This window comes from Mirounga angustirostris, unplaced genomic scaffold, assembly GCF_029215605.1.
Source record: "Mirounga angustirostris isolate CCGP_5_RB_7025 unplaced genomic scaffold, mMirAng1.0.hap1 SCAF_3, whole genome shotgun sequence".
Classification (NCBI taxonomy): Eukaryota; Metazoa; Chordata; class Mammalia; order Carnivora; family Phocidae; genus Mirounga; species Mirounga angustirostris.
Window position 1 is genome coordinate 161,967,697 of NW_026991711.1, and position 23,961 is coordinate 161,991,657.

Sequence of the window (23,961 nt, forward strand, 5' to 3'; positions counted from 1 at the left end):
ACACACACACACACCTCTACTTAAAAGAGACCAATAGCCCTACAGCTAATGTTTAAGAAAAATACTTTTTCATAGATCATAGTTAAGATTTAACTTTTCTCTTGTCCTTAAATGAGGAAAGGAACATTAAAAACAAAAACAAAAAAGAACCACTCTTGGGCACCTGGGTGGTTTTGTTGGTTAAGCATCCAACTTTTGGTTTTGGCTCAGGTCATGATCTCAGGGTTGTGATCAAGCCCCACATCAGGCTCCAAACTCAGCGCAAAGTCCGCTTGAGATTCTCTCCCTCTCCCTCTGCCCCATCCCCTGCTCATGCACATGCTGTCTCTCTCTCTCTCATATAAATAAAATCTTAAAAAAAAACAACAACTCTTAATTGGGTCAAAGTCTTTTCTTTGGAGTGTTACAAAATAAATACTATATACTAAGACTATGAGATGCATATTTATTTCCAACAAAAAATGAAATCCACTTAAAGCAAATTACTAATTCTTTTTGTGATACAACTACCCTCTTTTTAATTATCTTAATAATAAACACAAATGTCAATTAGTTTCTTAACCTGATGTTTCAAAAACTTTAGACTCCTCTTCATGTAGGCTTTTTAGCAACTGGTTGGTATCAATTTCCTAGAAACAAGAAAAAAAAAGAGAGAGATTGGAGAAATGTTTAGCAAGCCAATCTGCCTTTATAACTTCTTTTATTACCCTCTTTAAAATTTATGGAAGAATATGGATTTATGAGAAAAATCATCCAAACAACACTATTTTAAAGAGAAGCATACCCTGGCTAGGAGTTAATGTTCCAGAGAGAAGCTATCCAAGAACTGATAGGGTATTTGAGTGACAAATGTATAAGAGAAAAAGATTATGAGATAAATGACATAATATTGTAACTTCAAGGGATAAAAGAGGATACCCCAAGAAAACCGATTACTTTTTTATTGGAAAACATTATGACCTATGAGTTGCAAAGGGATGTGGATCTTTAAAAAAATTCCAAGAGGAATTAGAAGGTAGAGTGATCACTGACTCTTATAAAATACTGATCTATTAATAAGAACCCGAAGTCCATAGTTCCTTTAATGAAGAGCCCCTCAAATTTTCCCTAAAATACTAATTCTGTATAGTGCTAATTAATTTATCCTAAGGCAGTACCACTACGCCAAATTATAATGAGACACTGAAAAACATTAATATGTCAGTATGTTATGATTACCATTTCAAGGCTGTGATCTTAGTAATGTTTTATTAATTCACTGAAACCCCTATGAATCCTTACCACCAGGTGAAAATGTAGAGGTCCAATTGTATTTCTATATATTAAACCTGACTTATATATCTGATAAAGGTCTAGTATTCAAAATATAAAGAACTCTTACAACTAAACAATAAAAAAACAAGTAACCCAATTTAAAAACAAAAACAAAGGACTTGAATAAGCATTTATCCAAAGAAGATATACAAATGGCCAGTAAGCACATGAAAAGATGTTCACCTCATTGGTTATCAGGGAAATGCAAATCAAAACCATAATGAGATACCACTTCAAACCCATTAAGATGGCTATAATTGAAACAAACATAAAAGGAAAATAACACGGAACCTTCATACATTGCTGGTTAGATGTAAAATTGTGCAGCCACTATGGAAAACAGTTTGATAGTTCCTGAAAAAGTTAAAGAGGGAACTACTGTATGATCCAACAATCCTACTCCTAGGTGTATACCCAAGAGAATTACAAACATATGCTCACATAAAAACCTGCATATGAATGTTCACAGCATTATTCATGATAGCTAAAAAGTTGAAACAACCTAAATGTCCACCAACTGATGAGGATAAACAAAACGTGGTACATATCCATATAGTGGAATATTATTTGGCAGTAAAAAGAAACAAAGTATTGATACATGCTACAATGGGGATGAACCCTGAAAACCCTATGATAAGTGAAAGAAGCAAGTTACAAAGAACCGTATATTGTATGATTCCACTCAAATGGAATGTTTGGAATAAGCAAATCTATAGAAACAGAAAGTAGACTAGTTATTGTCTAGAGAACGGGGGTTCTGGGAGGTTTGGTTAAGGGGTAGGAGTTTCTTTTGGGGCTAATGAGAATATCTGAAAGTTGATTGTAGCAATGGACATACAACTCTGAATATACTAAAGACCACTGAATTGTATACTTCGAATAGGTGAATTATATCTTAAAGCTGTTAAAAAACTAAACCTTACGAATTATTAGTCAATATTTATCAAATGTCACATTAGCAAAATAGGAAAGTACATGAGCCATGAACAGCATTTTATATATCAAGAACAAGCAATATCTTATCATCACTTTTATTATAATCTTTTTAAAATAAAAAGTATTAGAAGTTATATATGGAGAATGTATTATGTTAATTACCTTATGTTCACTATGGGCCAATTTTGGGGTAAGAACTCCTTCTAAATAGCTAGCTTTTTCAATCCATGTATTCAGATTTCTATATTCTTTTTTCATTTTTTCCAGCCTAAAGAAAGAAATGAGTTACACATTTAAAAAGTGACAAAAGAACATATATGGTATGATTCACAAGAGAATACATTCAATATGATCCACTTATAAAATTTTCTAAGAAAGGCAAACCAGCAATATATTGTTTAAGGACACAAAGGAAAAGGAATGACTCCAGCAAAAGTCAGGGCAGTAGGAGGGGCAGGAGCAAGATGGCGAGGAGTAGGAGACCTAAATTTCATCTGGTCCCAGGAATTCAGCTAGATAGGGATCAAACCATTCTGAACACCTACAAACTCAACAGGAGATCCAAGAAAAGAATAGCAACAACTCTCTGAACAGAAAAGCAACCACTTGCTGGAAGGTAGGACGTGTGAAGTGAATCCGAGGTGATATTCGGGAAGATAGACGGTGGGGGAGGGGGCCTCTGTTGGCCACTACTGGCAAGAAATAGAACAGTGGAGCACAAAATCGGAAATTTTAGAAGTTGGCTCTGCTGAGGGGCGTCGCTCCAGTGGCTAAGTGGGGGGTGGAACCCTCACTGGGACAGTGTGGTCTCAGGACCCTCGGGGTTACAGGAAGACCAGGGGTGCCTGAGTGCGGCAGAGCTCCCAGGTATCAGAGCAGGGAAGCCGGCTGCAGGAGATAGAGCCAAGGAGTGGGCTCTCAGCTCGGGATTGCCATAAACCGTAATCCGCGGCACAGTCGGGCCACTGCTCTTCCAGCAGGGACCCAACAAGCGGCAGATCTGGGGAGACTCCCCTTCCTCCCCGGGGAGGAGTGGCGTGGGAGTGCACTTCAAGGATCTGCTGGGTTTGGAGACTCCACACGGGGTCGTGTGCCAGAGATAGAAATGCTCAGTCACAGGCCAGGTGAGCACGGAGTGCGGCTGGAGACTGGGGAGACAGGAATGATTGCTTTTCTCTGGGGGCTGAGGAGTGGGGCCCCAAGTTCTCGGCTCCTCTGGGGCGGAGATTGGGAGGCCGCCATTTTCACTCTCTGCCTCCAAAGCTGTACAGAAAGCTTGCAGGGAACAAAAGCTCCGGAGAGCAAACCCGGGCAGATTACTTAGCCTGGACGGGACAAGGGCGGGGCAATTCCGCCTCTGGCAAAGACATTTGAGAACCACAGCAACAGGCCCCTCCCCCAGAAGATCAGCAAGAACAGCCAGCCAAGACCAAGTTTACTGATCAATGAGAACGGCAGAACTCCAGCCTAGGGGAATACTACACATAGAAATCATGGCTTTTCCCCCATGATTCTTTAGTCTATCAAAGTTAATTTATTTAATTTTCTTTTTTTTTTTTCCCCTTTTTGAACCAACATCTCATCAATCCCTCTTTTAAAAATCTTTTTTATTTTTCATTTTTAGAGTCATATTCTATCCCTTCATTGTAGTTAACCTTATTTTTGGTATATTTATAAGTTGTTCTCTCTTTAAAATTTTGGGATACAGTTTCAAAATAACCCTAAATCTCTAGTGTATGGCTTTGTTCTAGTCTCCTGCCTGATCACATTCTCTCCTTTTTTTTAATTTCTCTTTTCTTTTTTCAACCAACTTCTTATCAATTCCTTTTATATAATCTTTTATAATTTTCATTTTTACAGTCCTATTCCATCCCTTCATTATATTTACCTTATTTTTGTACATATACAAGTTTTTCTTTCTTTAAAATTTTGGGAGGCAGTTTCTTCTAACAGACCAAAATACACCCAAAATCTAGTGTGTGGCACTGATCTATGCACCAGCCTGGTCATATTTGACCATATTCTTTTTTTTTCTTTTTTCTTTCTTTCCCTTTCATTTCCCCCGGTTTCATGTCTCTTCTGATTTGTTTAGTGTATATTGTTCTGGGGTCACTGTTACCCTGTTAGCATTTTGTTATCTCATTCATCTATTCTCCTCTGGACAAAATGACAAGATGGAAAAACTCAGCTCAAAAAAAAAAAAAGAACAAGAGGCAGTACTGACTGCCAGGCACCTAATCAATACAGAATTAGTAAGATGTTGGAATTAGAGTTCAGAATGATGATTATGAAGATACTGCCTGGGCTTGAAAAAAAGCATGGAAGATGCTAGAGAAACACTTTCTGGAGAAATAAAAGAACTACAATCTAACCAAGTCAAAACCAAAAAGGCTATTAATGAGGTGCAATCAAAATGGAGGCTCTAACTGCTAGGATAAATGAGACAGAAGAGAGAATTAGTGATATGGAAGACCAAATGATGGAGAATAAAGAAGCTGAGAAAAAGAGAGATAAACAACTACTGGATCACAAGGGCAGAATTCGAGAGATAAGCGATACCATAAGATGAAACAATATTAGAATAATTGAGATCCCAGAAGAAGAAGAAAGAGAGAGGGAGCAGAAGGTATATTGGAGCAAATTATAGCAGAGAACTTCCCAATTTGGGGAAGGAAACAGGCATCAAAATCCAGGAAGCACAGAGAACCCCTCCCAAAATCAATAAAAATAGGTCAACACCCCAACATCTAATAGTAAAACTTACGAGTCTCAGAGATAAAGAGAAAATCCTGAAAGCAGCTCGGGACAAGAGATATGTAACCTACAATGGTAGAAACATTAGACTGGCAACAGACCTATCCACAGAGACCTGGCAGGCCAGAAAGGACTGGCATGATATATTCAGAGCACTAAATGAGAAAAATATGCAGCCAAGAATACTATATCCAGCTAGGCTGTCATTGAAAATAGAAGGAGAGATAAAAAGTTTCCAGGACAAATAAAAACTAAAAGAATTTGCAAACACGAAACCAGCCCTACAAGAAATATTGAAAGGGGTCCTCTAAGCAAAGAGAGAGCCTGAAAGTAACACGGACCAGAAAGGAAGAGAGACAATATACAGTAACAGTCACCTTACAGGCAATACAATGGCACTAAATTCATATCTTTCAATAGTTACCCTGAATGTAAATGGGCTAAATGCCCCAATCAAAAGACACAGGCTATCAGATTGGATTAAAAAACAAGACCCATCGATACGCTGTCTGCAAGAGACTCATTTTAGACCCAAAGACACCTCCAGATTGAAAGTGAGGGGGTGGAAAACCATTTACCATGCTAATGGACATCAAAAGAAAGCTGGGGTGGCAATCCTTATATCAGACAAATTAGATTTTAAACCAAAGACTATAATAAGAGATGAGGGAGGACACTATATCCTACTTAAAGGGTCTATCCAACAAGATCTAACAATTATAAATATCTATGCCCCTAACATGGGAACAGCCAATTATATAAGCCAATTAATAACAAAATCAAAGAAACACATCGACAACAATACAGTAATAGTAGGGGACTTTAACACCCCCTCACCGAAATGGACAGATCATCTAAGCAAAAGATCAACAAGGAAATAAAGACTTTAAATGACACACTGGGCCAAATGGACTTCACAGATATATTCAGAACATTCCATCCCAAAGCAACAGAATACACATTCTTCTCTAGTGCCCATGGAACATTCTCCAGAATAGATCACATCCTGGGTCACAAATCAGGTCTCAGCCGGTACCAAAAGATTGGGATTATTCCTTGCATATTTTCGGACCACAGTGCTTTGAAACTAGAACTCAATCACAAGAAGAAAGTCGGAAAGAACTCAACTACATGGAGGCTAAAGAGCATCCTACTAAAGAATGAATGGGTCAACCAGGAAATTAAAGAAGAATTTTAAAAAAAATCATGGAAACAAATGAAAATGAAAACACAACTGTTCAAAATCTTTGGGATGCAGCAAGGCGGTCCTAAGAGGGAAGTATATAGCAATACAAGCCTTTCTCAAGAAACAAGAAAGGTCTCAAATACACAACCTAACCCTACACCTAAAGGAGCTGGAGAAAGAACAGCAAATAAAGCCTAAACCCAGCAGGAGAAGAGAAATAGTAAAGATCAGAGCAGAAATCAATGAAAGAGAAACCAAAAGAACAGTAGAACAGATCAATGAAACTAGGAGCTAGTTCTTTGAAAGACTTTGAAAGTTCTTTGGGCCAGACTTATCAAAAAGAAAAGTTGACCCAAATAAATAAAATCATGAATGAAAGAGGAGAGATCACAACCAACACCAAAGAAATACAAACAATTATAAGAACATATTATGAGCAACTATATGCCAGCAAATTAGATAATCTGGAAGAAATGGATGCATTCCTAGAGATGTACAAACTACCAAAACTGAACCAGGAAGAAATAGAAAACCTGAACAGACCTATAACCCCTAAGGAAATTGAAGCAGTAATCAAAAATCTCCCAAAAAACCAAGAGCCTAGGACCAGATGGCTACCCATGGGAATTCTACCAAACATTTAAAGAAGAATTAATACCTATTCTTCTGAAACTGTTCCAAAAATAGAAATGGAAGGAAAGCTTCCAAACTCATTTTATGAGGCCAGCATTACCTTGATCCCAAAATCAGACAAAGACCCCATCAAAAAGGAGAATTACAGACAAATATCCCTGATGAACATGGATGCAAAAATTCTCACCAAAATACTAGCCAATAGGATCCAACAGTACATTAAAAGGAGTATTCACCAAGTGGGATTTATTCCTGGGCTGCAAGGTTGGTTCAACATCCGCAAATCAATCAATGTGATACAATGCATTAATAAAAGAAAGAACAAGAACCATATGATCCTCTCAGTAGATGCAGAAAAAGCATTTGACAAAATACAGCATCCTTTCTTGATTAAAACTCTTCGGAGTGTAGGTATAGAAGGTACGTACCTCAATATCATAAAAGCCATCTATGAAAAACCCACAGTGAATATCATTCTCAATGGGGAAAAACTGAGAGCTTTCCCCCTAAGGTCAGGAACATGGCAGGGATGTCCACTATCACCACTGCTATTCAACATAGTACTAGAAGTCCTAGCCACAGCAATCAGACAACAAAAAGAAATAAAAGGCATCCAAATCAGCCAAGAAGAAGACAAACTCTCAGTCTTTGCAGATGATATGATACTTTATGTAGAAAACCCAAAAGACTCCATCCTAAAACTGCTAGAACTCATACAGGAATTCAGTAAAGTGGCAGGATATAAAATCAATGCACAGAAATCAGTGGCATTCCTATACACCAACAACAAGACAGAAGAAAGAGAAATTAAGGAGTCGATCCCATTTACAATTGCACCCAAAACCATAAGATACCTAGGAATAAATCTAACCCAAGAGGCAAAGAATCTGTACTCAGAAAACTATAAAATACTCATGAAAGAAACTGAGGAAGACACAAAGAAATGGAAAAACGTTCCATGCTCATGGATTGGAAGAACAAATGTTGTGAAGATGTCAATGCTACCTAGAGCAATCTACACATTTAATGTAATCCCTATCAAAATACCATCAACATTTAAAAAAAAAAATGGAACAAATAATCCTAAAATTTATATGGAACCAGAAAAGACCCCGAATAGCCAGAGCAATGTTGAAAAAGAAAAGCAAAGCTGGTGGCATCACAATTCCGGACTTCCAGCTCTATTACAAAGCTGTCATCATCAAGACAGTATGGTACTGGCACAAAAACAGACACATAGATCAATGGAACAGAACAGAGAGCCCAGAAATGGACCCTCAACTCTATGGTCAACTCATCTTTGACAAAGCAGGAAAGAATGTCCAATGGAAAAAAGACAGTCTCTTCAATAAATAGTTGGGAAAATTGGACAGCCACATGCAGAAGAATGAAACTGGGCCATTTCCTTACACCACATACAAAAATAGACTCAAAATGGATGAAAGACCTAAATGTGAGACAGGAGTCCATCAAAATCCTAGAGAACACAGGCAGCAACCTCTCGGACCTCAGCCGCAGCAACTTCTTCCTAGAAACATCACCAAAGGCAAGGAAAGTAAGGGCAAAAATGAACTATTGGGACTTCATCAAGATAAAAAGCTTCTGCACAGCAAAGGAAACAGTCAACAAAACCAAAAGACAACCAACAGAATGGGAGAAAATATTTGCAAATGACATATCAGATAAAGGGCTAGTATCCAAAATCTATAAAGAACTTTTCAAACTCAACATCCAAAGAACAACTAATCCAATCAAGAAATGGGCAGAAGACATGAACAGACATTTTTAAAGAAGACATCCAGATGGCCAACAGACACATGAAAAAGTGTTCAACATCACTTGGCACCAGGGAAATCCTAATCAAAACCTCAATGAGGGCACCTGGGTGGCTCAGTTGGTTAAGCGACTGCCTTCGGCTCAGGTCATGATCCTGGAGTCCCTGGATCGAGTCCCACATCGGGCTCCCTGCTCGGCAGGGAGTCTGCTTCTCCCTCTGATCCTCCCAACCCTCCCCCCTCTCATGTGCTCTCTCTCTCAGTCTCTCTCAAATAAATAAATAAAATCTTTAAAAAAAAAAAAACAAAACCTCAATGAGATACCACCTCACACCAGTCACAATGGCTAAAATTAACAAGTCAGGAAAGGGCAGATGTTGGCAAGGATGTGGAGAAAGGGGAACCCTCCTACACTGTTGGTGGGAATGCAAGCTGGTGCAGCCACTCTGGAAAACAGTATGGAGGTTCCTCAGAAAGTTGAAAATAGAGCTACCCTACAACCCAACAATTGCACTACTGGGCATTTACCCCAAAGATACAAATGTAGTGATCTGAAGGGGTATGTGTACCCCAATGTTTATAGCAGCAATGTAGCCAAACTATGGAAAGAGCCAAGATGTCCATCAACAGATGAATGGATAAAGAAGATGTGGTATATATATACAATGGAATATTATGCAGCCATCAAAAAAAAAGAAAGAAAGAAATCTTGCCATTTGCAACAACGTGGATGGAACTAGAGGGTATTATGCTAAGCGAAATAAGTCAATCAGAGAAAGATATGTATCATATGATCTCACTGATATGAGGAATTCTTAATCTCAGGAAACAAACTGAGGGTTGCTAGAGTGGTGGGGGGTGGGAGGGCTGGGGTGGCTGGGTGATAGACATTGGGGAGAGTGAGTGCTGTGAACTGTGTAAGACTGATGGGTCACAGACCCATACCTCTGAAACAAATAATACATTATATGTTGTTAAAAAAAAAAGAAGCAGAAGAAGATAGTAGGAAGGGAAAAATGAAGGGGGGAAATCGGAGGGGGAGATGAACCATGAGAGACTATGGACTCTTAGAAACTGAGGGTTCTAGAGAGGAGGGGTGGGGGGATGGGTTAGCCTGGTGATGGGTATTAAAGAGGGCACGTATTGAATGGAGCACTGGGTGTTATATGCCAATAATGAATCATGGAACACTACATCAAAAACTAATGATGTAATGTATGGTGATTAACATAACATAATAAAGTAAAATTAAAAAAACAAAAAACAAAAAACATCAGGGCAGTGGTTACCTAAGGATGGGTTGGGGAAAAGATGGACTCTCATAAGGGCACACAAAGCACATTTTTGATATTGATGATGTTCTATTTCTTTTTTAAGTTTTTATTTAAATTCCAGTTAAGATACAGTGTAATAATAGTTTCAGGTGTACAATTTAGTGATTCAACACTTCCATACAACACCCAGTGCTCATCACAAGTGCCCCCTTAATCCCCATCACTTATTTAACGCCCCCCCCCTCACTCCAGCTCCTTTCTGCTAACCATCAGTTTGTTCTTTCCAGCTAAGAAGATGTTTCTTGGTTTGTCTCTCTTTTTCCCCCCATGATCATTTCTTAAATTCCACATATAAGTGAGATCATATGGTATTTGTCTTTCTCTGACTGATTTATTTTGCTTACCATAATACTCTCTAGCTCCATCCATGTTGTTGCAAATGGCAAGATTTTTTTATTCATTCATCAGTCAGTGGACTTTTGGGCTCTTTCCATAATTTCTATTGTTAATAATGCTGCTATAAACATTGGGGTGCATGTATCCCTTTGAATTAATATTTTTGTAATCTTTGGGTAAATACCTAGTAGTGCAATTGCTGGATCATAGGGTAGTTCTACTTTTAACTTTTTGAGGAAACTCCATACTGTTTTCCAAAATGGCTGTACTAGTTTGCATTCCCACCAACAGTGTAAGCAAATTGCCCTTTATTCCACAACCTTGCCAACACCTATTGTTTCTTTTGTTAATTTTAGCCATTCTGACAAATGGGAGATGATATCTCATTGTAGTTTTGATTTGTATTTCCCTGATGATGAGTGATGCTGAGCTTTTTTCATGTCTGTTAGCCATCTGTATGTCTTCTTTGGAAGAGTGTCTATTCAGGTCTTCTGCCCATTTCTTAACTTATTTGGTTTTGGGGTGTTGAGTCTGATAAGTTCTTTATAAATTTTGGATACTAACCCTTTATCAGATATATGTCATTTGTAAATATCTTCTCCCATTCAGTAGGTGGCCTTTAGTTTTGTTGACTCTTTCCTTCGCTGCACAGAAGGTTTTTATTTTGATGAAGTCCCAATAGTTTATTTTTGCATTTGTTTCCCTTGCATCAGGAGACATATCTAGTAAGAAGTTGGTATGACCAATGTAATAGAGATTACTGCCTCTATTCTCCTCTAGGATTTTAATGGATCCTGTCTCACATTTAGGCTTCTAATCCATTTTGAACTTATTTTTGTGTATAGTGGGGTTTTTTTAAGATTTTATTTATTTATTTGACAGAGAGAGACACAGTGAGAGAGGGAACACAAGCAGGGGAAGTGGGAGAGGGAGAAGCAGGCTTCCCGCCGAGCAGAGAGCCCGATGCAGGGCTCGATCCCAGGACCCTGGGATCATGACCTGAGCTGAAGGCAGACACTTAACGACTGAGCCACCCAGGCGCCCGGTTTTTGTGTATAGTTTTAAGAAAATGATCCCATTTCATTCTTTTGCATGTTGCTGTCCAATTTTCCCAACACTATTTGTTGAAGAGACTTTTTTCCATTGGACATTCTTTCCTGCTTTGTTGAAGATTAGTTGACCCTAGAGGTGATGGTCCATTTCTGGGCTCTCTATTCTGTTCCATTGATCTGTATGTGTCTGTTTTTGTGCCAGTACCATACTGTCTTGATCACTACAACTTTGTAAGATAACTTCAAGTCTAGAATCGTGATGCCTCCAACTCTGCTTTTCTTTTTGAAGGTTGCTTTGGCTATTTGGGGTCTTTTGTGGTTCCATACAAATTTGAGGACTGTTCATTCCAGCTCTGTGAAAAATGCTGTTAGTATTTTATAGGGATTGCATTAAATGTGTAGATTGCTTTGGGTAGCACAGACATTTTAACAATATTCATTCTTCTAGTCCATGAGCATGGAATGTTTTTCAATTTCTTTGTTTCATCTTCATTTTCTTTCATCAGTGTTTTATAGTTTTCACAGAGTACAGATCTTTTACCTCTTTGGCCAGGTTTATTCCTAAGTATCTCATGGTTTCTGGTGCAATTGTAAATGGGATTGATTTCTCGATGTCTTTTTCTGCTGCTTCATTATTAGTGTATGGAATGCAACAGATTTCTGTATATTGATTTTTGCATCCTGGTAATTTACTGAATTCATGTATCAATTCTAACAATTTTTGGTGGAGTCTTTTGGATTTTCTATATAAAGCATCATGTCATCTGCAAACAGTGATAGTTTTACTTCTTCCTTGTCAACTTGGATGCCTTTATTTCTTTTCATTGTGTGACTGCTATGGCTAGGACTCCAATATGGTGATGCTGCGTTTCTTTCTTTTCTTTTATTTTTTGAAAGATTTTGTTTGTTTGTTTAAGAGAGCATGCAAGTGGGGGAAGGGGCAGAGGGGGAGGGAAAGAATCTCAAGCAGACTCCACGCTGAGCATGGAGCCCTTTGCAGGGCTCAATCTCAAGACCCTAAGATCATGACTTGAGCCAAAACCAAGAGTCAGAAGCTTAACCAACTGAGCCACCTAGGTGCCCCGATGTTGTATTTCTTAACCTGAATCATAAATATCTAGGCATCAGTCTTATTATTTTTATTTAAGCTATACATACATGTTCTAGAAGTTATTCAATATATATTGGTTATATATTGAATATATACATATTCACTTATATATACATATTTTATAAATTACCTAATATATTCATGATATTTTCTGCAACAGAAAAAATAAAAGTAGGAATTTAGCTTCTAATCCAAGAAATTTCAAAAGGCTTTGGTCATCTAAAGATGTAACTGACAAGAATTAAATAGAAAAGAGGGAATGTTTCCCAATTTATTTCATGAGGACACTATTACCTTGATGATAAACCCTAAGAAGGACATTATTAAAAAAGGAAAATTAGCCTAATCTCATTCATGAACATAGATGCAAATGTTAAAAATATAATTTTAATACAAAAAATCCAGTAGAATAGAAAAAAGATAATATATCATAAACAAGTTAGATTTATCCCATGTATACAAGGATATTTTGACATTAACATTAGAAAACATAAATACAATTTAACTGATTAAAAGAGAAAAAACATTTGGCAAAATCCAACATCCATTTATGATTTTATTTTATTTATTTTATTTATTTTTAATTTATTTTTAAAGATTTTATTTATTTATTTGACAGAGAGAGACACAGTGAGAGAGGGAACATGAGCAGGGGGAGTTGGAGAAGGAGAAGCAGGCTTCCTGCTGAGCAGGGAGCCCGATGCGGGGCTCGATCCTGGGACTCTGGGATCATGACCTGAGCCGAAGGCAGATGCTTAACGACTGAGCCACCCAGGCGCCCCCCGTTTATGATTTTAAAGAAACTTAGAAAACTAGGAACAAAGTGGAATAATTTACTTAACCTGGTATAGTATATCTCTATATAAAAAACATATGTAAGTATATGCTCTTAACTATTAAATGCTAGAGGTGTAGCCTTTAAAGATCATGAACAAAACAAGGATGTCCACCCTTGCCATTTATATCAGACATTGACTGGAGCTTCTAGTTAGCATAGTAGGTCAAGAATAAGCACTGGGGATAAAAAATTGTTATTTGTAGGTATGAATATTTAAATAAATTCTCCCAAATGATACCACAGATAAATTATTACAAATATGAAAGTTTAACAAAAGAGGGAAATTCTAGAAGAGAAGGCTAGCAGGGGTAGCATAGTTTTTGAATCTTCTCAAATCTCTACGTAAAAAGCTCAGTAGCAAACCCAAGAACCTATGGGCAACATTTACAACACAATCATGTGACAAGCCGTTTCTATGAACCCCAAAACATATACATAAGACCTTCAAGGTATCAGTGTATATATGTCAGAAAGCAACAGGTATAAAAGGGGCATCTGGGAGTGCCTGGGTGGCTTAGTTGGTTGAGCATCCAACTCTTCATTTCAACTCAGGCCATGATCTCAGGATTCTGGGATTGAGCCCCTAGGGGAGTTCTCCACTCAGCAGAGAGTCTGATTGGATTTCTCTCCCTCTGCCCCTACTCTCCCTGCTCACACTCTCTAAATAAATCAATCTTAAAATAAACTGGGGTGGGGGGGCATCTGAAGGACCTGAAAATAAGAAAACCCCAAAATAGCCAACAGGTAGTCACGGATGGGAAATTACAGCAGGCCAATTTGGGAAAAGCAGTTGAAACTGGGAGGTTTTGCTCATTCCAATAGCAAATGAGTACAAAGGATTCATGGTAAACTTTAAAAGGACTGGAACCACTGTGAAAGCTCAAAACTGACCAACCAGGTTTCTAGTCCAGGGTACAGCCCCAGAAAATTTTAGAAAGCAATTCATATTTTTAAACACCAAATTAAAACATCAATAGTGGGAGTTCTGTGAAGCTCAAGAAGCTCTCTAAACCAAATCTCCTGTTTAAAAAATCAGGAAAATTAATTCCATATAAAACTAAGCAACAGAAAACTATCAGCGCCAAATTCCAAAGTAGTTATAAGAAGAAAGAGAATAAGGAGCCGAATAACAACCCTAGACTTTGAAAGCATGCAAGAAAAATACATGTGGAGTAAGTGAACACTGTGGCAAGATGACTCACTGGGACCCATTTTGCTAGGAAGAAGGTGATCAGCTGGTGAAGCTCCAAGAGGGAAATCAGAGCAGTGGCTGTCACTGTCACTATGAGCCAGATAAGTCAAGGTTCTGCAGCTGGAGCTGCTGTTTGGATGCAGAAGCAGTTATGAGGATCCAGTTGTGTACTATTAGGCAAGACATTAAAGAAATTTGCAGTTTCCAGTTCAAGATGGTGAGGAGGCTCCTGAACTCACCTCCTCCCATGTATGTACAGTACCTACAGTTATACAAAGAGCAATTCTCTCTGAAAGAAATCTAGAAATAAGCTGAGCAACTCCTACACATCATGCAAATTAGAAAATATCCACATCAAAACAAATGAGAAAGGATGAGGCACATACTATAAATCCCACCCCTGGCACAGTGTCATACAATTGGGACAGAATTCTCAACTCCCAGCATCTCCCTGAGGAAAAAAAGGGTTGGACAACATGTATGGCACCCCACCTTTCAAGACTCCCATCTGAGGACAGGCCCCCAAAACACCTACTTCTGAAAGCTAAGACAGCTTGTGCCCACAAGACCCACAAGGCTACAGAAAAAAAAAAAAAAAGTTTTTAACAGGTTTGCTATGACTTACTATGCTATCTGCCCAGGGCTCAGCACAGAAGGAATAGTGCAAAAATAAGCTCATCTCCCAGTTATTCTCCAAAAGAGGCCTACTGCATTCTTTAAAAGCTGTTATCTGGAGGTCAGGCTTCTAATTTAGTATGTATCCAGGGGTTGACTGCAATCCTTCTTAGAGACCTGTGGAAGCCAGCAGACACTATCTCCTCTTCCCTCTAGTCCAATCCAAATCATCAGTATCTCCCTGGAAGGAGCTTATACAGATATCTGGCACCCCAGACTTTGTGACCCTTGCCAAAGAGATGGGCCCTTAGACTGTTCAGCTGTCATAGCCAATGGGGCTTGGATTCACCAGTCCCACGGAACTTCAGCACACAAAGAATCAGTTCTTAATGGGTGCAGGAATGACTTCCACCCCAATGGCTATACCCCCAGGCCGGGCACAAAGGGAGCAGGCAAGAAAGCCCATCTCCTGGTTTCTCCATGGAAGGGCTCTAGCTACATACTTTCCCAGCAGCTGCCTGGAGGTTCAACTTCCAGTCAGCCTGAATCTAGATGCTGAGATCTTCCTCTTGGGATACTGACAAATCTTGACACACTCTCAACAACTGGAAGCCACTAAGAAAAAAGGAAAGCAGCTTGCACAATCACAAAGGTTTGAGAGACAGCCAAGAGCTTGGGCTGGGCTCATTGATGAGGTTCATTTCCTACATGAGACCACTTCATCAAGGCTAGGAAAGGTGACAGTTTCATCTAGTGCTCAGAAACCAATACAGAGAGTGAGGGTAAAGGAAGAAAGAGAACAACAGAACAGAAGAGCAAGATAAAACTCCAGAAACATTAAGTTCCAAACAAATAAATAAGAAAAAACTTCAGAAACAGACCGTAATGAAATAGAAGTGATTTACCTACCTGATAAAGAATTCAAAATACTGAGGGGCACCTGGGTGGCTCAGTCGGTTAAGTGTCTGCCTTTGGCTCAGATCATGATCCCGGGGTCCTGGGATCAAGCCTGCTGAGCAGGGAGCCCACTTCTCCCTCTCCCTCTCCCCCCCTCCGACTTGTGTTCTTGCTCACTCTGCTCTCTCTAATAAATAATCTTAAAAAAGAAGAAAAAAAAGAATTCAAAATCATGGTCATAATGATGCTCATTGAGGTCAAGAAAGAAATTCATAAACAAAATAAGAATTGCAACAAAGAGATACAAAATATAAGAAAGTACCAAACAGAAATCATATAGCTAAAGAACAAAATAACTGGACTGAAAAATTCAATAGAGGGATTCCAGAGCACTAGTGATGTGGAAGAAAGGATTGGCAAACTCAAAGACAGGACAAAGGAATTCATCCAATCAGAAGAGCAAAAAGAAAAAAGAATGAAAAAGAGTGCAGATAGTTTAAAGGACTTATACAAAGTGAACTACCATACGCATTACAGGGCACTAGACATTGACTTTTCTAAACAAATACCTAAAGCCCATGTCCCCCCCGCCACAAAAATTAATGTACCACTAACACATAAATAAGATGAAGATTGTTTTGGTTGTGTTGGTTTTTGTTTGTTTATTTATTTATACCTTTCTCGAGGTTGTTGCTGAAGTTTTTCAAGTCGCACTACGGATGGCTGGTTGGATTGGGGCACGACAGCTGGCATCCCAACAGTAACATTCAGGTCTGGGGATAGGAATGCTGGATATTCTATTGGTTGTGGTGTAATAACATTTCTGCAAAATGGTTATAATGTTAAATACGGCAACCAAAACAAAAGCACACTTCTAAAATCAGTGGTAGCTATCACTTTTGAATCATTCTCTCTTTTAGACTGTAAGTTCACCTGTCTACCTTAGGCCATCAGAGGGTAGAGCTAGGAAAGAAGACAAAGGTCCAAAATCCTGACAGAAGTGCTCTATTGAATACTCTTACTACTAAGATGGGCAGCAGGGATGGGAAAGGCGATAAGGACCTGAAATTCTAAAGAGAAGCAGAAAGTGTTTGAGCCCAGACCTCTCCCAATCTTTAGATACAAATCGTTATTTTATGGCCCAGTCAAGTTGACACGCGAAATTAATCATCACAAGTCCACCTACCCCTTGTCAATCTGGCACCCATAAGCATCTCTTTAAAACATATTTAATCTTCAAATGAGAATAGTAACAGGTCATAATTCCACCTAACATGATATAACTATCCTGCATACAATCAAAAACTCACTAGCCTCTTCCCCAGAAAAGAATATAAAGTCTTTGGGTGATGTTTACTCATCTTAATATCCTGAAACTTAAGTAGTATGCTGTAAGTTTAACAATACTTAAACATTACAATATAAAGTCAATATACCTTATGTTACATGATAAGGAGATATGAGAGGGAAGAAAATATATTTGCTATATAAATATATATTTTTTTCAGGTCACTTGGTAAATGGGCCAGAATAGCACACCCAAATAAGGAGTAAGTTATCCCCAAAATCCACAAAGGCCCACCGGGTGTTGTGCCTCTGTTTTGGTTGTAGGAGGGGCCAGATACAACTTATCCTTCACCTTAGCAGGATTATCTTGACAATCCCCATACCACTGGATCCTCAAAATTTCAATGAGGTAGAAGACCCCTGAATTTTTGTCAGAAGTCTTCCCACCCTCTGACATGCAAATGTCCTATCAGAAGTCTAGATTAGTTGCTATTTCCTGTTCACTATGTCCAATAAGCATAATGGTCATCACTGTAATGGACCTGTGTAATATCTTGTATAAGGGAAAGGCAATCAAGATTCCTGTAAACTATAGGGCACCTGGGTGGCTCAGTTGGTTAAGAAACCGACTCTTGGTTTCATCTCAGGTCATGATCTCAGGGTCCTGGGATTGAGCCCTGTGTCGGGCTCTGTGCTCAGTGTGGGGTCTGCTTGGGACTTTTTCTCTCCCTCTCCTTCTGCTCCTCCCCCTGCTCATGCTCTCTCTTTAAAATGAATAAATCTTAAAAAAAAAAAAATGCTGTGAACTAAATTAATGACATAGGGCTGGAGAAGTTGATATACCTGAGGTAAGACAGTGAAGGTGTCTCACTTGGCCTTACCAGCTGAAAGAAACTACTTCTGATGGTTTTTATATGGGCAAAATAGCATATATTTGCTATTTTGCCAGATCAATAGTTGCATACCAAGTACCAGAGGATGTGTTAATTTGATCAAGCAATGAAACCACATCTGGTACAGTGGCTGCAATTGGAATCACTGCCTGGTAAGCTTACAACAATCTACTATCACTCTCCAAGATCTGTCTTATGCACAGGCCAAAATAAGTGAGCTAAATGGAGATATGATGGGCACCACCCCTGCATCTTTCAAGTCCTTGATAATGGCACCCATCTCTGCAATCCTCCCATGAATGTGGTATTGCTTTTGGCTTAACAATTTTCTTAGGTGGAGGTAGCTCTCTAGTGGTTTCCATTTGGCCTTTCCCACCAGAATATCCCTTGGTCCACAGTCAGGGAACCAATGTAGGGATTCATCTACTGCTAAGTGTGTTCATTCCAAATATGCAATCTGGAACTGGGGAAATAATCACAGGATGGGTTTAAAACTCCATTGATCACCTGTCCTCCATAAGTCCCTAGTTTGCCTGGTGGACAACAGTGACATTTGGATCTTCTGGAACTAGTGTCAGTTTAGAGCGAGTGTCCAGTATCTCTGAAAGGTCTGGTTATTTCCTTTTCCCTAATGCATAGTTACCTTGGTAAAAGGCTCTCCTTCCCTTTTGGGAAAGCTGGGAGAAAGATTAACCTTAGGAATTTTTGTCAGCATACCAGCGTCTCTCCTTAAGGGGACCAAGCCTCCCCTTCATTCGAAGGCTTTTGGGTCTGCAGACTGGCTCAAATCTGGGAATTGACTGAGGAGCTATGACTCTGTTTTTATGACCTAGAACTTTTCTGCTTATACAGATTAAGTAAGAATTGATGAGGCTTCTTATATATTTTATTTCTAGGAACATCATGATCAACTAGCCAATGCTATAGGTCTGCATGAGTCAAACTATTCTGTCCGCTACAGTGACCATGGCCATCTTGCCTTTGGTGGTGTTGCCATCACTGGGCTCTGCCACTTCAGGACGCCACACTCCCATTGCATTTAGGTTTCCCAGTTCAGTGACTGCAGCTCCCACTGTAAGGTCTGCCTAACAGAGAAGAACAATCACAGAGCTCTTCAAGGGTGGGGCTCCCCACGCACATTTACTTCTCTCAGTAACGGTGAAAGGTGTAAATTCTCGAACCTCCCAGGGTGAGTGAGTAGGTCTTAAAAACAAATCCAGACCAACATCACCATCTCTCTAACCCTCTAATACCTTCCTTCTACATTAAACCAAGGCAGGTCTGGCACTTCCAATCCACCCAAGTGGGCATCTTTTGGTTCATGTTTCTGCAACCAAACAACCAAATCGAGTCTTTTCTAACCCCCTAATCTGCAAAATTAAATGCAGAATCTCTGCTTAGTGAGCCCATATCAATAACTTTGCTGTGACCCAACTTTATGTTCCTCCCACCATTATCCCACACCCTATGTGCCACAGTTCCTTACGTTTACCTCTAGGAAGGTTTTTTCTCTCATTTGTATTATAATCCTTTCTTTTCGCAAGTTACCTTTGCACACTAAACCGTGAGCTACCAGAGGGCAGGGACCAGGCCTCTTTATTTTAGTATTTGTAATGGCTTGGGCGTACAGCAGACACATTCAATGAATGTTTATTGAATCAATTAGTGGATAAAGAAATAATGATTGATGAACATAAAACATTCAAATTTTACTATTTCAACAAATGACCAATATCAAGTGTACAAAATTTATTTTTAATGATAATACCCAGTATTGGTGAGACTATAGGACAATAAGAACTTCAGAACGTAAATTCCCATCCTATACCTAATTCCCTCAATCCCATTTTCTCCATTTCTTATTCTGGGACAGCACTATAAATTACATTTCCATCTCAGGTGCTCATTTCTCTTTAGTCTATTTTTTTTTTTAAGATTTTATTTATTTATTTGACAGAGAGAGACACAGCGAGAGAGGGAACACAAGCAGGGGGAGTGGGAGAGAGAGAAGCAGGCTTCCCGCTGAGCAGGGAGCCTGATGCAGGGCTCGATCCCAGGACTCTGGGATCATGACCTGAGCCGAAGGCAGCCGCTTAACCGACTGAGCCACCCAAGCGCCCCTCTCTTTAGTCTATTTTTACTGTTGAAATTTTAAGACTGGTTGATATATATTTTAAGTTACTTTTGGTTTGCTAATGACATTTTTGGAACATAAACTTTTTGCTGAAGATGTGGAAATAACAATTAGAATGTGTGGAATGGAGGTAACACTACTATACTGTGGAAGAAAACGGACTATTAGACACTTTGATCTAAAAGTCCCTCACCTCTTTCTAGAAAAGGGTATCTCACTGGCCAACTTTCCTTATCAGCTTAACCCTGCCTTCCCTCCTTCAGCCATGAAGCTGGCACTCTCTTCTCTCCTTTATCTTATCTCTAGAACTTCTCACCTCCTTTCGCCAGGGCTATCCCCAGAAACCCAAAATTTCTCCCACCTTATTAAGCAAAACAATTCACTGCTCTCTTTACCTTAGAGTCTAGCCCATTCTGGCTATGTCTTAAGACAACCAAAAGGTTCCATCAAATGGATTAAATGTTTTAAATGTCACATATTCTGATTGTGTAAATAAGACTTCAAACACTTACGTCACAGGATCTATTCTTTCTGGAGGTGGTGCAATATTCATAAACATGGATGGCTCAATAATTTTTTGAAGAGGTTTTAACTGAAGAAAATGGTAAGTATATTTTAATACTGCTTAGTTACAATTATAGTTCATTCTAATACTACTAGGTTTCAGGACTACAGAATAGGCCTTAAATGCATATAAAAAGAAATGGAATTAAGAGAAGAAGAAAGAACTAACATTTTTTGAGCCCTAGATATCTGCCAGGAACCTTATATCTGTCAGATTATTTTTAATCCTCTCAATAATCCTATGATGTAGATAACTGTGGCTATTTTACAGAAAATGCTAGGGATCGGTAATCTGTTCAAGGTTACCCAAAAGACATCAGAGCCAGGATTTGAATGCAGCTTTATCTGCACCCCCAGCATAGTACCCTTTTTACGTCATCAGGACAGGTGAGACGGGGACTGTATTACTGAAAAGTTCATAGACATAAAATCAAAATCAAGAACTTTTATTATATTTCCCACTCTTTTCCACACAATATCTCGGTTCCTTGTTTTTGGTAGAATCTACCTACATAAAACTATACTTGCCTAGTTTATCTGAAAAGGAGATATCCCTCTAAGAATGTGATTATTACATGTTTTACTTATATTCAGACATAAAACCTACCTCTCAAGTTGGTGCTTATAAACTATGTCAGGAAAGGGACTCAACAGTTTCAAGTCCCATAAGGCCCAGTTCATAAGAATATAAATAAAAGAGGCAGAAGGAAAAGAAAGAAAAATCAAAGAAAAGAAGGAAAAAAGATGGAAAAAGATTGTGCCCAGTGGCTTTCTTCTGTGTGTTATTTACTTCTGATTCGAAATGCATTAAAAATCATTATGATATACCATAGGCAAAATTTTAGAACAACATTTTACCAGGGGCTGCTCAGTCAACATATGGTAGGTTTATTTAATAAAAGTAATGTACCCACTCTGAATTCCTAATTTAAAAAACAACCAAGACTATAAAAATTAGCAAAAAAATGGAAATGAAAGCTTCTATGCCAAGTATAGGGGTCATATTCCCTATATAACAGCAGCACGGATGGGACTGAATTTATAAATGCCCCCAGGGGGAATACCCAGGGGTATGAAGAGCTCTTTCAAACACTTAGTGAGAATATATGTTGGTACAACATTTCTAGAACAATTCTTTGACAAAGTCATTGTTTTTGGACAATAATTTCCATTCTAGGAATCTGGCCTAAGGACATAATAAAAGGACAGGACACAGGTTAATATACAAAAATTTTGGATTTTGTATGGATATATGTAATGAATTTAAAGGGGCAGGACAAACCTGGGAAGATAACTTCTTTGAACTCTTGATAAATCAAGGAGGGCTCAAGTAACACCAGACATCAAAATAACCACAGGGGTAAGGAGCATATGTGATCAGAGTAAAAAATGTAATGTGAATATAATCCATGACTCCATTTTCAATAAGCATTTTTAGATCTAAAAATCCACACTCCTTATATTATATACTTAAAATAATTTTGTTTCCAACCACATGAAAACACAGACACACAAAAGCAAGTTTTCTGATAAAAGCATTTTGAATAAAGGATTATTTTTAAATGTATATGCAAATAAAAAATGATAGTTTCATTTTTCCTTAGAATGGAGAAAAACAGCACTCTTTTAAAAATATTTTTTTAAAAAATATGTATTTTAAAAGTTTTATCAAACTGTAAAGCGTAGAGGCTCAGAAGAGATTTGACTGAAGAGTTGTAGAATAATTTTTAAAAGAACTAACCTGATGTGAAAATCCGTAACCAAAGTTTCCATAGGAGAACATAAATTCCACCTCCACCTTGCAGATAAGCTAAACACACAGCAAATTTTATTGTTTGATCAGAAAGATATTTTAATAAAAAAGGGATAACAAGTAATATTTTTTATTTCACAAGTCTGTGTTAGAAAAACCAAAGCGTGAATCTCCTGATTAAAAAAAAATTCACACAAGGAACTGTTATAGAAGAATCTATGGGGTTCCTGAAATGTTAAAAACTCTGTTAAAGAATATATGATTATAATACAGAAAATATCAATTTATAATAGGATTACCCTGAGATACACATACATGTGTGTGTGTATACATGCATATGTTTTTAAAGTATTTACTCACACTTCCCCTACCTCCACTTCCATTTTCAGATAAAATTTTTATTCAGACAAGCGATTTCGTCTCTCTGAACCCCAGCTTGCTCAAATGGGAAATGAAGGAGGGTGTCAGAGGTTATGACCTCAAACATCCATCATTCTCTTTTTTTTATAAAGTTCCTTGTCTCTGTTCTGGCTATTGGCGGCAGAGGTCTCTCTGAAGAGATTAATTAATCAAAATAATAATTTTAAGTATTTAAAAAGAAATTTAAGTGAGAACTGAAAACAACTCTTTAGAATCTCCTCCAGGAGAAAAATACTTCCTCAATTAAAGCTGCACAAAGCAGCGACGAGGGCATTTTACTCTCTTAGTCAATGATTTCAATTTTCCTGGTCATCGTTTAGCAGTAAGGTAGCAGCATTTAAAAAAAAAAAAAAAGGTGGAGATGAAGATTTTGTGAGCAAATATTGTTCTTTCTGTTTAATACATTTCCTTTAATTTGAACAGTGACTGGTAGGGTAACGGAGAATAAAAACACTATCAGATATTAAAACAATATCAGAGTAAAGTTATATGCAATGTTAAGTGTATGCACAAAACTTTGGAAATGTTAGTAAAGTTCTTACCGTGCTTTTATTCAACATTTCAAATTCTTCAATAAAGCACCCTTTCTGGAAAAAAGTAATAAAATTCTCAAATACAGAGTCACTCATGTAGTCATCTGTATATAATCTAAACCATTTCATAAATTTTGAAAAATCAGGTAATGATTTTTAATGCACATGTTAACTTGATAGCTAAAATACAACTATACCAAACATTTGGAAGAAAAGAAAAATTCTAGGCTGTACCAAAAACAAATGTTAATATTTACGTTTTAGACAAAAATGTTCCTGCTAGTTGTAGTTGCCCCTTCTCCAAGTGTTAAAGGAACTGCCCCGGCTGCACTCCTTTTGTGGGGTTTAACATAAATGTGCATGAGTAGCTGACTCGTGAGAGAACCGAGGGCCTCTCTCATCCT

The 23,961-nt window shown here is 38.2% G+C and overlaps 1 protein-coding gene across 1 annotated transcript in view; it reads right to left on the reverse strand.

Moving 5' to 3' along the window:
- Positions 1-23,961, reverse strand: part of C2CD6 (C2 calcium dependent domain containing 6) — a 147,797-nt gene that overhangs the window by 80,677 nt on the left and 43,159 nt on the right. Inside the window, exons 6-11 of the mRNA XM_064586921.1 lie at positions 23,567-23,611; positions 22,593-22,661; positions 20,800-20,879; positions 16,650-16,796; positions 2,413-2,518; positions 563-629 (exon numbers count right to left, since the gene is read on the reverse strand). Of these exons, the coding sequence (XP_064442991.1) occupies positions 563-629; positions 2,413-2,518; positions 16,650-16,796; positions 20,800-20,879; positions 22,593-22,661; positions 23,567-23,611 (514 nt within the window). The remainder of the gene's footprint in view (positions 1-562; positions 630-2,412; positions 2,519-16,649; positions 16,797-20,799; positions 20,880-22,592; positions 22,662-23,566; positions 23,612-23,961) is intronic.